The 17,884-nt window shown below is 37.4% G+C and overlaps 1 protein-coding gene across 1 annotated transcript; it reads left to right on the top strand.

Moving 5' to 3' along the window:
• The first annotated feature begins 11,051 nt into the window (after positions 1 to 11,051).
• On the top strand, positions 11,052 to 12,323 carry LOC140865948 (lectin-like protein LEC). The gene has a single exon (XM_073270789.1). It carries the CDS (start codon positions 11,151 to 11,153, stop codon positions 12,225 to 12,227), a length of 1,077 nt encoding a protein of 358 aa, XP_073126890.1. The 5' UTR covers positions 11,052 to 11,150; the 3' UTR covers positions 12,228 to 12,323.
• The last annotated feature ends 5,561 nt before the right edge of the window (positions 12,324 to 17,884 follow it).

The raw sequence follows: 17,884 nt of genomic DNA, 5'->3' as shown, positions 1-17,884 counted from the left end.
CCAACCTACTAACACTCACTTGAAAGTTTCAATCATAATAAAATAACCTTATAAACTCACAATCTCCGCAACTCACGTTCAAAACACCCTTATCCAAGTTCAATTCACACATTCATATATCATGAGGACTTTTCAAGGTAGCATAGGATCAAAAGTAGGATATTAATAAAAAAACACTCACAATCAGGTGAATGCAAAGAATAATAGTGTGTGCGTGTTTAGATCAAAATTCATAATCATTAAAAGTATCAATCAACAGTCCATAGGCTAAATTCTCGCAACTCTTCTCTACTAGTATATTGGGCAACTGAGACTCGGTCAATAGGACTTAATTAGCTTATAATGTAAGGCCTGGCTCATGGCTACAAATGAAGGAATAAGAATTCAAAATAAGGAGTAATATATATTTATTCTCAATCTAACTTCAACTCCTTTTCATTCACAATTTCTTACTTATTTTTTACTTCATTTATTTTTCATCTTTTTCACAACTTCTTTCACAACTCTTTTCTTTTTTTCACAACTTTTCCACCTCTTTCTTCTACCATTTTTTCCTTTGTTTCTTTTCACAACTACCTTCTTCATTTCAATTCATCCACCACACCATTCCATTTTCACAAATAAAACTAGGAGAATATAACATTTTAGGATTCAAATTACTCCCTTAAAGGTAGAAAATAGTGTTTAGGCTATTCAGGTAGTCAATGTAGGACCTTGAAATAATGACGAATGGGGGTTTAATCACACGTTTACACGCATGTCATTCGATTTTCAGTAAGGCTCAAGCAAGGTACTAGGGATAAAATAAATAAATAGATAGATTGAAAGGCTCAAACGAATTCAGAAAAATTGTCTAAATCATTCCTAATCTCAGTTTTGCCCGTATTTCGCCTCGAAGAGTGTCCGAACTAGTTCTAGACAAGTCTCAATCCACAATTAATTCATACAAATATCAACCAGTGAAGAAAAACTAATCATCATCAGTAAACGATGATTTTAAACAACAATTTCAGATTTTCCGTACCTCAAAGTACTCATATACGTGTAGGCTCAAATGGGCAACTAAGGATAAAATTATTTCAATGAAAATTAGGCCTAAAAAAAATCCAAACAATGCCTCAATCATCTCTATGTATGTATGTCTCAAAAATCAGATTCAAGTATTAATCACATAGTATATAGGAAATTGTTCATTCAATTGGTTCCATTTTTTCAAAAATATTTGTCAGATAGGTAGAAAATCATGAATTTCAGTTATAGCACAAAAATTTACATCATTGGCCATGCATCCATTTATTTCTTGACTTCTTTTCAAATCAACTCAACAAAAACAACAACTAAACTCAACAAAAATTTTATCTATGAAGCACACATAATTCAACTAAACAACAATCAACCAACCGACTAATTCAAACACTGATTCACCCCACCAAACTTAATGTAATCATTGTTCCTAATGATTCAAAACAATAAAAAGAACAAGGGACTCATACCTTCGACCCCGAGCATCAGGACTCGGCGTTACCATCATCATTTAAAAAAAATTCTGCAACATGAATATCACGGTGGAGGAGATGATAACGAACAACCACAACCGTCGTAATCCCGGAAGAGAACATAGTGCATGTGGAGAATATGCACCCTTAACAATCACGAGTGCAGTAGATGATGCTGTTAGAGATGCATTAGCTCGTGGTGCGCAGACTAATAGCTCAAGGACGCATGGAAATGAGGTTGTTCAGATGCACGTTAGTGTAAGGAATTGAGCTGCTAGGGACGCCCGATTGCAAAGGAGTCTGCGCTGTTGGTGACTGGTGGTGAGGAGTGCTGCGTTTGTGCTCTTGAATTTGAGCAGATGAGGTTGGATAGGCGCGATTGCGCATGGAGTAGTGCATATGGGGTAATGGGAGTGCGATTGCGCTTAGTGGGGCGCAGATGGGAACTTGTTAGCGCATGGTTTAGGGAATGTGGCATGCGCGTTTGCGCTGAGGATGGCGCATATGAGGATGTTGTTTGTGCAAGGAAGAGCGCTGATGAGATTGCGCGTTTGCGCTAGGTGAAGCGCGGTTGGGGATCCTTGTTTGCGCTTAAATGTTGCGCGAATGGCATGCGCGTTTGCGCAAGGGAAAGCGCTAAATACATGGAATCAATGCGTAGAGGAGAGGCGGGCGCGGGATAGTTACGAGCGAGCGCGCACAAGGTTCTGCCTTGGTTTCAAAAATCCTGAAAAAAATTCAACAATTTTAATATATCAGGCCTCCAAAATTCCCAACAATGCATTTAAAAAAATAAAATAAATTAACTAAAGAACGAAAACAAAATTAAAGCAAAAATTGAATAAAAATAGAAAAGAAATAAAAATAAAATAAAACAAAAATTTTGGGTTTCCTCCCAAAAAGCGCTTGGTTTAGAGTCGTCAGCCCGACTTTCACCGGATTAATTCTTCCCTTTCTCTTTCACGCGCCAAATTATAAATTCCACGAACCGCCTTTTAAATTTTGCTCTCTTTTTCGTGGCCTTCTTTGGTGGTAAATTTGGCGCTTTCTCCTTTAACGTTTCAACCGCAAGATCAGCTATTTGATAGCCCTCTAGTTTCACAACCGGCTCAATAAAGCACAATTCTTCTATGGGTGGATTAGGTGCTTTCATTAATATATTAAAAATTACTCTTTCACCTTCCACACTCATCGACAACGCACCCTTCTTCACCTCTATCTTGGCATCGGCAGTGGCCAAGAAAGGTCTTCCCAATATCAGTGGCATATTTGCATCCTCCTCCATATCTAGCACAACAAAATCCGCAGAAAAAATAAATTTATCTATTTTTACCAGAACATCTTCAATAATTCCAAGCGGATATGTAATCGATCTATCAGCCAACTGCAATGCGATCATTGTGGGCTTCACCTCACCAAGTCCTAAGCTCCTGAAAACAGACAAAGACATTAAATTAATGCTAGCTCCTAAATCACAAAGTGCAGTATTAAAATAAGAAGAACTAATTGTGCAAGGAATAGTAAAACTCCCTGGATCCTTCAGCTTTTGTGGCATCTTCTTTTGTAGCACCGCACTGCACTCTTCCGTTAAATCCACCACCTCGTTCTCTAGCAGCCTCCTCTTCTTGGACATCACCTCCTTGATGAACTTCGCATAATTCGGCATTTGCTCCAAAGCTTCAGCAAAGGGGATGTTGATGTGAATTTTCTTGAATTCTCCAAGAACTTGAAAAACTGCTCATCCAACGCCTTCTTCTTGAACCTTTGTGGGTAGGGGAGTGGAGGCTTGTACATCGGTTTCGGCTCAGTTTTAAGCTCCTTTTCTTCGACTTTCTTCTCAAATTTCTCCTCTTCAATAGCAGGTTCTTGGACTCCAACTTCTTTTCCACTCCTCAACTCTATGGCATTGCACTGCTCCTTGGGATTTACCTCAGTGTTGCTCGGAAACTGGCCTCTGTTATTATCCTTCAATGCGTTCGTCAACTGCCCTATGCTAGTTTCCATGGATTGAAGTACAGCACCCATGTTGGCCATGTGCGTCTCCAAACTGTCAAGGCGAGTCTCAGTCCTCGCCATCCTCTTACCTGATTCCTGCACAAAAGTACTAACCACATCTTCCAAAGACAACTTACCATCACCCTTATTAGTATTATTAGCATATGAAGAATTTTCATTATTCCGCATACTAGGGTGATAAGAATTAAGAACATGATTACCTTTGTAAGCTCCATAACCTCGGTAGCCATTAGGATTAATATAATTAACTTCCTCTGGGGTATGTGATCCTTCAACTCCAATTGAATATGCAACATTAATCTTATTCAAAGAAGCTACCTGTGTAGTCAGTGCAGATAATTGAGCAGTGATGGATGTGAGAGGATCCACTGCATACACTCCATCTGGCTTCTTGACTCTCATACGATCAGATGGCAATTGAAAACTGTTGATCGTCATCTGTTCCAGCAAATCATAGGCTTCAGCAGGATCCTTTGCAAAAATAGTACCTCCAGAAGCAGAATCCACGTTAATCCTCGTAGGCGCATTTAGTCCGTTGTAAAACCACTCAATCTATTCCCAATCTGCAAAATTGTGGTTAGGACAACGTCTTAATAATTCTTTATACCTTTCCCACGCCTCGTATAGCTGTTCAGTGTCCATCTGCCGGAAGGTGCTAATCTCTATCTTCAACTGGGTGGACTTGGCAGGAGGAAAATATTTAGCAAGAAATTTTTCTGCCATCCCCTCCCAAGTAGTGATGCTTCCAAGCGGCAGTGATTGCAACCAACTTCTTGCTTGATCCCTGAGAGAAAAAGGAAACAAGAGTAAGCGAATAATATCCTCAGACACACCATTAATTTTTACCATATCAGTTATCTCCAAGAAGGTGCGTAGGTGTAGGTGAGGATCAGCAGTGGCACTCCCATTAAATTGGTTCTATTGAACCATGTTGATCAACGCTGGCTTCAGCTCAAAATTGTTGGCGTTGATAGTTCCTCGAGCGATTCCAGAATAGTGAGCCTGGATCGTCGGCCTGCAGTGATCTCTGATTAGAACCAAGGGAGCTTGTTGTGCTTCTTCTTCATCCATGTTCCTTAATTCTTCCCTTCTAATTCGTCTTAAAGCACGTGCAGTGCGCTCGATCTCCTGATCAAAAATTAGAGAATTCACACTTTGAGATCGTCACATAGACTGCAATTAAAAAAAAGAAATTAATTAGTAACTTAAAAGTAAAATAAAAAAACTCTAAATTAAAATCTAGACTAATTGGTAACAAGACTAAAAAATAATCAAAATTTACTCCCCGGCAACGGCGCCAAAAACTTCTTGTGAAAATTCCTCGCAAGCGTACGAGTGTCAAATTTTAATATAGTGATAAAATCAAGAATCGATCCCACATGGAGTAAAATGAAAATATTTAGTGCTTTTAATTAAAATAGTCCAAACTTTGGCCCCGTTTGGTTTCAAAAGTCAGGCCAAAAAAACATTTTTTTAAGTGCTTTTCATTTAATAAAGTGTTTGGCTGACCAGAAAAGTGCTTAAATAAGCACTTTTTTAAGTCAAAATTAGAGCTTTTTCAAAAGCAAAAAATTATAGCTTAAAAAAGTGCTTTTTTAAAAAAATGTCTACCATATCCAAACGAGGCATTTATCTAGAAAATCAAACTTTCAAAAATTTTGCAGAAAAATAAAATAGCAATGAAGTTTTGATAAGCACGCACACAACTTTTAGATAAAAATCAGTCATAGAATAATAGTCTAGAGATTCAGATTTCACCTGGTTTCAACAACAATCAATCCTAATTAATTAATCTTCATGAATTCCAGTTAATTAATAGCCAAGAACACTTAAGTTTATTATTTCCCTCTCCCGAGCAACAAATATTTTTTATCAACTACAATTCAATTTCAATATCCCTATTAAGAATTTATCGCAGTGATCTATCACAAAACAATGTTCTTTTTAAAAGCTCTGTTAAAATTATACACTCTCCCGAGCTATATAAATAATTAACAGTGTAGTTTCTAATGGTCCTATTCAAAATCTCCTCTCCCGAGTGCCAGATTTTAAATAAATATTACAAATCAATTATTGATCAGATAATTGAAAAGACAATCAATTCTAAAAAAAATAATTAATCTAGAAGAAACTCAATTCAATAAAATCAAAAATTCATGAAAGCGTCTACACCAGGTTCCATCCGACCTCTAGACTCTAAAAAATTAGTTCATAATAAAATTCTGAATAAAACAAAACATGTTCAAAAAATTCAACATATTCAGAATAAAATAAATAAAAGATAAAAGAAACAAATCCGTCGTCGACGCCGTGTCCGGTCTATCGATCTCCATCTTCGTTCTTCAGATAAACTCCAGAATTATTCTCAAAAATCTCACGTCTCTGATATATCGTATAATATGTTGTGGCGGCCCTCTCATTTTTCTATGACAAAGAATCCCTTTTATATCGTACTGGAAAATCCCACTCAAAAAGCCCATAAAATATTAAAATTTCCTTTCCGATAAAAAATCCCAAAATCAGATTTCGCGACGCGCGGGCACTCCACAATCCAGGCGGGTGCGCATGAGGCTCTGACTTCAATCTCCAATCTCCTAGAAATATAGCGCGATTGCGCTTCTCTTCTTCTCCTTCAGCGCTCTATTAAGCGCAAACAAAAAGCCCAAATTGAAAAAGCCCATCTCGTTTCTTTTCTTTTCCTGTTCTCTTTTCTTTTATTCTTTTAATTTCTTTCTCCAATATTATTTTATTCTCTTCTCAACTTCTTATTTTTCTTTAATTTTCCAAATAAATTCTTCTTTTCCATAACAATTCAATAATTTTCTGCAACCACAAAAACAACAAGACCCAGGCATAAATCTGCTCGAAACAAATATTTAATAATTAAAATCATATATAAATTAAGTGTATAAAATACACTTATCAATGACGTTCAGCTATAACCGAATCTATCAATGTCGAACGACCGCTCCGAATCCTTGACATGAAGGATAAAGTGCTTCGGAACAAAACTATACCAGTTGTGATGATACAATGGCAGCGGCGAGGCATAGAGAAAGCAACTTGAGAGACGAAAAGTTGTATGCTAGCAAAATATCCTGAGTTGTTTGCTTTGTATTACTGATTACCATGTAAAAAATGTACATACAGTTTGATATAATAAAACATGGTGTTGCGTTTCATATTGTTATCTTGATTTTTCTTTAGATCTGATTTCGCGGACGAAATATCTAAAGGTGGGAAGAATGTAGTAACCCAGATTCCATTTTAAGATAATTATATGATAAACATGAATAAGGGTTAGTATTTAACCAAATCAAGTGCTTAATTGGGATTCATAAGCAAGAATTGGACTTATATGCATGGGCCGGATCATAAGCTCCAAACCCAGATCAGAAGCTCCGAACCATGTACATCGGAAGCACCGAAATGAAATGGTTCAGTTTGGAAGCAAGGCCAGGATCGGAAGCTCCGATCTCCATCAACCACCGAGACATGATGACTAAGCCACGAGTTTTGACAACTGTTGGACATGCACCAGATCGGAAGCTTCAATCCCAGTTCGGAAGTTTTGATCGCCACGTGTCACACATGCAGAGATCGGAAGATCCGATCCCATGAACGGAGGTTCCGATCGTCACCGAGTCTTGGCCTATAAATAGGGGTCTTCGGATTCAGAAATGAATTACGAATTCCTAAGTTTCCTTCTTTAGTTATATAAGTGTGAGGTATACGCTTGAGGGCCCTATCGGTTTATAAAGAGGTTCTGGAATAACAAGGGTGTTGTTATGGTCCGGGAATCTTATTAAGTTATAGGGGTCTATTAGCTTATTTAAGGCTTTTAGAACTTGTGTAGTGATACAGTGAACTTTTGATTATAGACTTGGAACCTAGGTCCTACTAGACTCGAACTAGCTTAGAGGTACGTACACATTGACTAAGATTGACAGCGAGTATACATATTTATATGTTGCATTTTTGTGGCATTATTATGTGGCATGATGTATGGTTTATCGTTTTTCATATTCATATGTCATGTACAAATACACGTTGAGCCTATTCCTTTGTTATACCTGTATTTAGTCTAGAGCCGGATGTAATAATATAGCGGGGGGTTCTAGGAGATATTCTAGAACCGGATGTACCGTTATGGTGGGGGGGGGGGGTTCTAGGCGAGTGTGGTTGTACCTAAAGGTTTGATCCAAGCGGTCACAAAACTCATTGGTGCAGGTTATTAGCATGAATTTTAGATGACCCATTACCAGTTATCACGATATGTCTACTCATGTTTATGTACTGGACGTTTGTCGCTCACGTCATAGTTATTATCTTAGACACCCCATTCCACGGGGCATGTCGCAGATGGATGGAGCATGGAGTTCGAGGCAGGACTAGGGAGTAGGAGTTATCAGTGAACATTTTATACAGCAGGATTCAATATAGTTGTATAATTTCATATGACTGTTTATTTCGGTTATTTCGATATGGTTGTATCACTACTAAATTAAGGCTTTGAACAGTTGTATTAAGTTTTTATTTAAATTATGAGTTATGTTTCCGCAAGTTTTACTTTGTTAAGTGCTTATGTTTTAATTAAGATTAATGCATGCCATAGTTGCCAGTTAGTAGGTGATTCAATGCAGGGTCACTACAATTTTAGTCAAACATTTTATTTCTGTTGATTTAAGACATTTGATAATTGTTCAATCTGTTAGTTGGTCTCTTTCCATGCATTCATTTGTTGGTCAATTAACATTGACAGACGAGAATACAAGAGTCCAGTTTTCAACCACAACTGAACTCACAACTGGAATAGCAACCAGTTGAGGATCCAATCAAGATCCAAGACAAGTGTATTCGATCCTAACAAATTGCACAGACACTTATAGGGTTCAGAAAATTAAATGGCACGGGATGACCATTTTATGTAGCCATTCTGAGGGGTGCACGGACCACCATCCAGGGTATGTACTTTTTCGAATTTTTTTAAAAAAAATTGGTGCAAACTCCACACGAAGCCGGTTCGGGTCTGTACGAATTATTTTTTTTAATAAAAATTTGTTTTTTAAGCAACCCTTTCTTTTGATCGCGACATCCATCTGTCAATTTCCTAAATTTCCAAATCATTTGGCTCTACTCTCATCTTGGCATGCCGTCGTGTGTTACGTGAGTTCTTTGTGTTGATTCATTTATTGTGATAAATTATTTGCGTGCTTGTGTTTTTGTTTTTCCTGTTTTACGCATCTTTGCTGGTATTTTGGTGTTGTTCGTTTGTAGGTTACTGATGTCTCTCCCAAGTTCACATTTTCATATATTTTCACGTAGGTGTTTTCTATTAATGTTTTTATAATTTTTTTCTCTCTTGGCATTACACCGGGGACAATGCAAATTTTAATAGTGTGGGGGGTGGGCCATTCTCTTCACACTATTCACATCATTTATTAGCACACGTTATGACTTTCACACTATACACGTCTCATTTTGTTGATCCTCTATATTTATTATTCGAGTTTTGAATTGCAATGAAAGCAAACCTTGTGATTTTCGAAGTATGATCTTTTGACTAGGTTTGACGAGATTTGGTAGATTGAGAGGTTTTCATTATGTCACTTTGTGTTGTAAATCACTTATAATTTTCATCTCCGTTCTTTTTTTGATTTGTTCGAGGACGAACAAAGGATAAGTGTGAAGGGTTTGATAGGCACGAATCCTATAGCGTATTTAGAACTATATTTTTTTCATATTCGTTCTTATGTAGAATATTTATACCGAGTTTTGCACTTAAATCGTTATATTTTTATTATTTATAGGTTTTACTAAAAGTTGAAAACACAGTGCCACTATGGAATTTTCCTCGAAAACAAAGAATTATAGAAGCATGTCAAGGAAAGTCAAGAAGTTGGAGACACGGACCCTGTATGGGGTCAAGAACCACATCCGTGCACCGAAGGCTATAGATTGAAGTTTAGCTTCACAATATCAATCATATCATACATACATAGCTGACTATCTCAGTTTGTACTTACGTACATCAACTCACTGGTCTAGGAGCCCAACTGTTTATAGTCCAAGCCAACAAGTCAAGTGAATACTATGTCACTATAACTTAACAAAAAGCCTTAACCAGATTAATAATTACTCCCAATAACTATTAGGGATCCAAGTATATACAGTTTTTCGTCGTTAGCCCACTGATTTCTAATGTCAAAATTCTAGCACAACTCCGCTAAAGTCCCCATAGCACCTCGCTATCGCCTGACCCTCGACAATATGGCCAAAAAAACTCAAAATATACACTATGTATAAATTATACCACAAACAAACACCAACTACGAGAAACTCACGACCTATTTTTAGAAGCAGTTCGGAAGCTCCGAACTTACATGTTTGCCATGTGTCTGAACTCCACTGATCGGGAGCTCCGATATTCACTTCAAAATTTTTGATCGTCTTCGGAAGCTCCGATCTCACACTCGGAAGTTCCGATTGCACATGCATTTCATGTCCCAACAAAAATTTGACAACTCACTACGCATGCAGTTCGGAATCTCCGATCGCACCTTCGGAAGGTCTGAAATCATCACTTGTCAATCTTCTTTTGACAACCCACTGAACAGTTAACTGCTATAGTTCGGAAGGTCCGAACTCAACCCCTTGCTTTTGAACTACTTCGAATGGACCCGAACTACTCGGGTTCCCAACTTCTCGGACCATTTTCAAACATCCTGGAGTTGATTTTTCACTTGGTTTTATCGTAAGAACACGTCTTAAATCATGTGTACCATTTTAAACATGTTTAGCTATTTAATTACGTAAAACGGAGTTTATTTGATTGGTCCTCAATCAATTGCCGACATTCAGCTTGCTTTATTAGATATTTTTAGCATTTTAGTTAAACTAGAAATTTGTTTAATAATTCCTATCACCCACTTTAATTGTTTATCTAGATTAAGTTTAATAATAAATATCTTATTGGTTAAATATTGATCTCTGTGAGAACTACTCGAACTCAAAATTCAGTTTATTAAAAATGATAACTGAACTTGCTAGTCCCAACCGAAATCTTCATTCAACTTCCACGCCTGAACCCCGGTTTTGCCACAACATCGTTGGATCTCGTTCAATTTGTAGAGAAATTATTTGTAATTTTCACATTATAAAACAGTGAAGCCTTAACTCTAAGGTAATGCCGAAGACTATATTTTGGCCCTACTTAAAAAATTTTGGAGAGTAACGTAGTCGTATTCAATCTAAAAATTTAATGAATCTTAATGATTTTTTAAAATGATATAATTTTATGAATTTAATAAAAAATTTTGACTTCTATAAAATTACGCAAATTTCCAAACAAAATTTTATAGACTCTAAATCGACATCAATTAAGTGAACCAAGAATAAATCCCAAGACATAGGGACCGTTAAATGTATTATCCATATTTTTTTTAAAAAAAGGATAGCATACTTCAATTATGATTCATATTTTAGTGATATCTAGTATCTACTCATCTTCAACTTAAAAGGGCGGTTGAAATACTTTACTGTGGTCAGCATTTGCACACACTTGTGTCGGCACTACTTCACTCCCTTTCCCCCAAATTCTCTAAGAACAGAAACCCTAACTTCTGTCAGTCTGGAAAAATGTTCAAATCTGACTCACCCACCTCCACGCCTCGCTCGATTTACCCAATTCCCTGTCTAATTACCTTCGTGGCCATCTTCTCAGCTCCCCATTTCGCTCTCTCAGTCACGGACAAGCCCCAGTTTGGTTCCGATCCAGTTCTCATAGGTGACGCCAAATTTGCGAACGACTCTTCTTTTGTTCAGCTCACCGACCCGAGAATTTCTTCTACGAGCTCTGGATTTCTTTTTCGGAGAAGGCCCATCAAGCTTTTCAGCTCATACTCAAAGCCAAGAAAGCCAGTTTCGTTTTCCACGGACTTCAGCTTCTCGATCTCGCCTCAAAATGGTGATGGCCTCGCCTTTTTGGTAGTGCCCAGAAGCCTGTTGTCGAGATTTTCGAAAGGAGGTTTTGGGGTTCTTGAGGAAAGGCGGTTCCTTGGGGTGGAGTTCGACACTTTTGTTGATGAGGATGTGGGAGATGTTAATGCAAACCATGTTGGCGTTGATGTGGGCAGTCTTAATTCTGTGAAAACTAGAAATGCGTCATCGGTTAATTTGGTTTTGAATAGTGGGATGATGTTGCATTCGTGGGTTGATTACGATTCAAGCTCCAAAAAGATAGAGGTTAGGTTGGGTAAATTTGGTGGTGCTAGGCCGTATGATCCTCTATTGGTTTATGGGATTGATTTGGGTGATATGTGGAAAAATGAAGAAGTCTTTGTGGGATTGAGTTCAACTAGTGGAAAGACCACGCAGACTAGTTGTGTGTATTCATGGAAGTTCAGGACAAGAAGTGTTCCGTCCTGGCTTCATTCGCAGCCATTGGATCCTCGGGCATTCTCCCACAAGCAAAAGGAGAAGAAATTGGAGCAAAAGAAAAGAATTTGCGCTTTGGGTTTTCTTTCTGGATTGGTCTTCATCATTGGATGTGGGGCGCTGCTGGCATTAATTGTTCTTTTCCTGTGGGCATTACTTGAAAATAGCTTGGAGACAATCCTGACAATCCCTGCAAAGTGCACGGTTCATTCTGGGGATTTTAGTTATGAGAAGATTAATGTAGTTTTGGAGGATGACTCGAATAATACTAAGAATTAGATATGTATTTCTGTTTTTAAAGCTTTGTAATATAACCCGACGGACTTCTGGATGATTTCAGCTTTCAATGTATATCTGTCTTGGACTGCTTATTTACATCTTTTTTGCTCCCGCTCCCGAAATCCTTAAGCTTGCACTTGGATTGACGATTTTGATTTGGGGATGACTTTGATGGATGGATTTCAAATGAAATTTCATAACCTGATGTGGTGTGGATTTGAAATCCACTAGAATGTTTTTCATCCAAGCAAATCAAAGAATTCGCTATTATCTCAAATCCATCAATTCAAGCACATCCTAAGATAATCTGGTTAGTGCTTCCTTGATGGAAAGGGAGCATTTTGTTTAATGTGATACTTCTTCCACTGTTAACATGGTATGAATTAGATTGTGCTACTTTTTCTTGATGGATTATAAAGTGTTTTGTTGGGTTGCTAATAGTCAACCGAGATTGGTTTTATAACTTTTATGCCCATAGTGATTATAATACTCCGAGGAAAAGAATAAACTATGCACCAAGTTATCAGCTTCATTCTGAGAACTTCAATCTATGTATTGCACAATGGAATTGTTTCCTATGAAGGGAAAAGAAAGCCTTGGAAAATCTGCCTTGATAAAGATGGTTTTCCAATGTCTGATAGTATCATAAATTATTCTGGCTACACGGACTTGCGTAATTGAGCTGAACTTGAGCGCGATGTATTTTGTTGCTCTGAATACCCTGCTTGGTTGCTCATTTGTTGTTATCAGACGAATGGAGACTTCTGACGAGGAATGAAGATGTAGCACTGTTTCCTGGCCCGAGCAGGTGTTGTTCTTTTCTGTTTCATGTATGCAAGTCTCTTCTGTAGCTCAAACTTTTATTCTTTCTTTTAATGCAAAAATGAAAAAAACCAAGACACTGCCATTGACTATGTTAGGGACTATATGTGTATGGGCTTTAATATGTATTGGACGTAGGCCCAAGAGACTCAAGCCCATAGAAGTATCTAGACGCCTGAGAGAGAGCAATAAAATGCGGGGAGTGTAGTTTGTTAGGCATTCGGTTGTTTTCCTTTGAAGGTTTCCCACATTTTATTGCTCTCTCTCAAGCGTCTAGATACTTCTATGGGCTTGAGTCTCTTGGGCCTACGTCCAATATATATTAAAGCCCATACACATATATTCCCTAACAGACTAGCACACCTTTATGTACAGGCACTAAGGTGTTGGCTGTCGATGCATGTTTTCTGAGCCTTATTATGCAGTTGGTGGCACTCCCTTTATGGAATGGTGTGCTATGCGTTCTCCAGCATCTTTTTTTAGTATATTTGTTCATTATGTTGATGATAGTTTTGCATATATAATCTGGATTGACGGATTTTTGGACGATTAGGCTATGTGTTTATTCTCTTCAATGGTTGAGCAGTTTAATTATTCTTGCATTCGTTATTAAAATCTGTTTTTGTTTCTCAGTGATTCAATGCGCCCACCAATTCACACAGTTTCTCAATTCACTCAATAGAAAAAACAGAGGCTCAAGAAAATTACGAGGTTCGGCTGGTTACGGCCTGCATCCACAGGAAAAGTTAGCTGCCTTGTTTATTCAATGATAAAGAAGAATGAGAGTTACAATACTAGCGTTACTTCTACTTCACACAGAAGAATTTACAATCAAGTTTTTTCTTCCTTGATTCTGTCCAATCTTTCTGCGGTCCCTTGTATTCCTTATTCTTTCTCGGACTCTTGTGATCTGCTTGTAATTGTTATTCCATCTGTATTTTGCCCTGATAGATCAAATCACCTTCTGTGTTGGCCACTAGTGTATTCTTCGATCAGAGAAATTTGTTTCCCATCGGCCGGACTAAGCTTTGAGACTCTTCCATATTTTGATTGTAAGCATGCCAAATGCCAAGGCACGGCTGTTTTTTCAGACAAATTCCTTCATTCAGGCCTTCAAATTCTTATGTTTCATACCATTTAATTAATTGTTCTTATGTTTCATAAATTAACTAATTGACTAAATTTCTAAAATAGTTAAGAGTTGGTTTTATTCATTACACTATTAATATAAATATTAGTAGTGTCTTATTATTGCTAATATGACTATATAAAGTAAAAAAAAAAATTACAGTTAGTTTTAGTAATATTATTATTATGGTTTTATTTGAAAAAAGTTTGAATTAAAAATATAAAAAATTCTAACTTTAATTTTCATAAAACATATTAGTTAATTTAATTTACAAATATTTTTCTTAAGAAAATAGAGAAATTGCGGCACAAGAACTTATGAAAATTAAATTAAATTTTTTAATAAAATGAATATAAATAAGCTTTTTCATATGCCAAGTAAAATTGTACTAAAAAAACATTAAATGTATTATTATTAATAAATATACAATAAGTAAAGTCAAATACCTCTTCATCTTTTGGAATTTCTGAATCATCTCCTGTCATCAAGCATTTGACAGCTTCGTCATCCTTTCACTTGAAGAAGTTTTTGAAAAAGATGACTCTGTATTTGGCTCAACCCGTTTGCTGCTGTTCTCTTCTGCCATCAGTGTTTTTTGCTCTTTCTTTCTTTTGAAGTTCTTTCTTTATTCTTTGGAGATCTTCTAGTGAGATTTTTCATTTCTTCCTTCTTTAGTTTCGTGCATTCAGCTATGAAATGTCATTTATTTCCACAGTTATAGCAAGCTTGATAATCATTGGTTAACTCTTTTCGTCTGAAACTGGATTTGTTTGTGCTCTGGAAATTTTTTTGATTCTTTCTCATGAACTTGCTAAATTTCTTGACAAAGAGCGACATAGAGTCGCTACTAAGTTGGTCTGCTTTCTTGAGAGTAGATGTTTTGTAGTGACCCATATCCAGAATTAATAATTAAGAAGTAATTAATCATATGATCATGTTTAGATTTGGTAAAACATGATTGAGGAATATCCAAATGAATTAACGGAGTTCAGAAATGAATCCAGGACACTCAAAATTGGTGGGAAGGTTCGGGAGGATTGGACGATCCGAACTGTGTTCGGAGGATCCGAACGTGAACGGAGCCAAGGATCGGAGGCCCCGAGGAGTTCAGACGATCCGAAGTCCGATCGGATGATCCGTTCGTGTGCGCCCAGCTGTCCCAATATAATATGTCATCGGTGACATCACAGAGGTGACTTCGGGACGATCCGAAGTGCAGGATCGGACGGTCTGAAGTGCTGGCAGGGACACTTGTCATTCATGCAAGGATCGGACGGTCAGAAGTGAGGTTCTGACGGTCCGAACCTTTGCCTATATAAAAATACCGAGAGGCTCATTTGTTAGCCGCACCAACTTCCTCTCCTTCGCCCACGTGGCTCTATTTTAGGGCTTTGGGTACTCTTATTTTAGAGTTGGAGTAAGGAATATATTTTAGCATAGTCAGACAGTGTCTGACATAGTAGCGGAGCAGTGCTCGTGTAGTGGAGCCATGCTTAAGGCTGTGGAGCTGTAGCAGGGGTGTGCCCCTAGTTGTGGGATAGTCGCCATCAGTGGGCTGACGACGAACGCAGGTATAACTATGGTCTCCTTAAATTATTTAGGAGTATGCAATAGCTTAGTTAAGGCTTTTAGAGCTAAATGAATTATGCATGGGTATTTGCATTGTAGAGTTGATGATAGGCTTGGAACTAGGGTGTGACTGCTAGGACTACCTGTAGTAAGGTACGTAAGTACTGACTGAGATGACCAGCATGATATATATTATATGTGTTGCATAAGTATGTGCTACTTGTTTATATGTTTTACGGCTTTAGCACATGCATGTTTTTACGGTAGACTGCATCTGGTATGATGTGAGTCTAGACAGTTTCCATCGATGATGAGTTACTTCTTATGGATTCGTGTCTGGGGACACTCAGCCCTGGGTTTTGCTATCACTAGGAGCGACCACGACGGTGGGGCAGACGCTATAGTTGATAGCTGAAAATAGGAGCGGCACCGCGGACTTGCTATCCGATATTGCCTTTATATTCATGGCGCCTCTGAGTACTATTTTTACCCTCATTTTAAATACACTTATGTTCTGCATATATTATATATATCATTGCTTATGTATTGAGCTTAGAGCTCACATCCAGTATTTTCTGTATGTCTGGACACCCCATTCAACGGGGCAGGTGTATGTGCAAGATTGAGCACCAGGAGCTTGGAGTAGCCAGTGACCAGTGAAGACAATAGGATTAGCTGTAGGTCTTTACTCTTAGGATTATTTGTAATTCTATTGGGTTGTATATTAGTTTATTTTACCGGTTGTATTGTGCCGATCAGTTTTTATTTAAGTCTTTCGCAGCGACTTATTTTAAATGCATGCTTAATTATGCTCTAACTCTGATTAGATAGTGAATCCGGATTGGGTCGCTACATTTATTGGTATCAGAGCGGCATGCAAAGAGACTTGGGAAATAGTAATGAAACTTTGGGGTTATCCTTGTAGGATTGATGAGACCTTTAAAGAGACAATGATGAGGCTATTAGATTGCCCGAAGACTATCATCATCGGAAGGAGTTTTAAAGATTTGGCTTATGGGATTCCACCAAGTGCGGACAGGAGCGATAGATCGTGTCCGAGTTTTCAAGATTTCTACTCATGTTGATTCTAGCTTTAGATCGAGTACCGGATGCCAGAGGCAGTAGAAAAGGATTGATTGGGACATACTTGATGTTTGCATCTGTACAGTCCATTCCATGATGATGCTACTCTTAAGATTCTTCAGTCGTAGTTGGAGAGATTGTCATAAATACCTTCACCAGGGAATGCCTCAAGTGTATAAGGTATGACTTTTTTCGAAGGTAAGGTTTTAAATTCATGCATAACATGGTTTTGCCGGTATGCATGTATAGATGCTTTCGGTAGGCACACGAGAAATTTTATGTTCAAAAGCATGATATGTGTAAGGCCATGAAAGATTAAGTTCTTAATTACGTCATTGATATTTAAATTCCAAATTTTGGGAAAATATCAATTGGATAATTTATGAAAATTAGAGATTTAATTTTCGAGCTGAAAATATTTAATTTGAGAATTTACGGATTTTGAGATTTAAATTCTGGGATTTTTAAATTAAAATATGAAAATATTTGAATTGAATATTTATGAAATTTAAGAATTAAATTCCGAGTTCCAAGAATGAAAGAGGATTTAATTCGACGGTGAAATCCGAGCAGGGATCAATTTGCAAATATAGAGATGTTCAAGGACTAAAATGCGATAATATCCGAAATTATTTAATTTTGATCCGAGATTATTTAATTTGAGAATATATGGAGTTTAGATAGATTTAAATTCTAATATTCTTAAATTATTTAGGATTTAAATTGAATTAAATCGCTTGTCCGGGGACTAGTTTGCAAATAGGTCAAAGTTGAGGGACCAAAATGCAATTTCCTTGAAAGTGGCCCTTTATACGTGTAAGAGGCTTAAAACTTCATCAGAAGGGTCATCCCTATCAGCCAAGAAAACCGAGAGATGAAAGAGGAGGGCCTTAGTTCATTTTCCATCTTTCAAACGCCGATATCTTTTGATTCGGCTATCCAATTTCAATTCCGAGAGTTGCGTTGAGATCCTCGCACGAAGAGTTTCGATTTGATGTAAGTGTTATCTTCTTTTCAACATGTTTTGAAAGTTCGAAGTTGAAGAAATCAGAAT

This window comes from Henckelia pumila, chromosome 4, assembly GCF_033568475.1.
Source record: "Henckelia pumila isolate YLH828 chromosome 4, ASM3356847v2, whole genome shotgun sequence".
Classification (NCBI taxonomy): Eukaryota; Viridiplantae; Streptophyta; class Magnoliopsida; order Lamiales; family Gesneriaceae; genus Henckelia; species Henckelia pumila.
This window is presented reverse-complemented; position numbering and strand designations above follow the sequence as displayed.

Excerpts from the sequence above, each read along its gene's own strand:
- LOC140865948 (XM_073270789.1), top strand. The coding sequence starts at position 11,151 with ATGTTCAAATCTGACTCACCCACCTCCACGCCTCGCTCGATTTACCCA.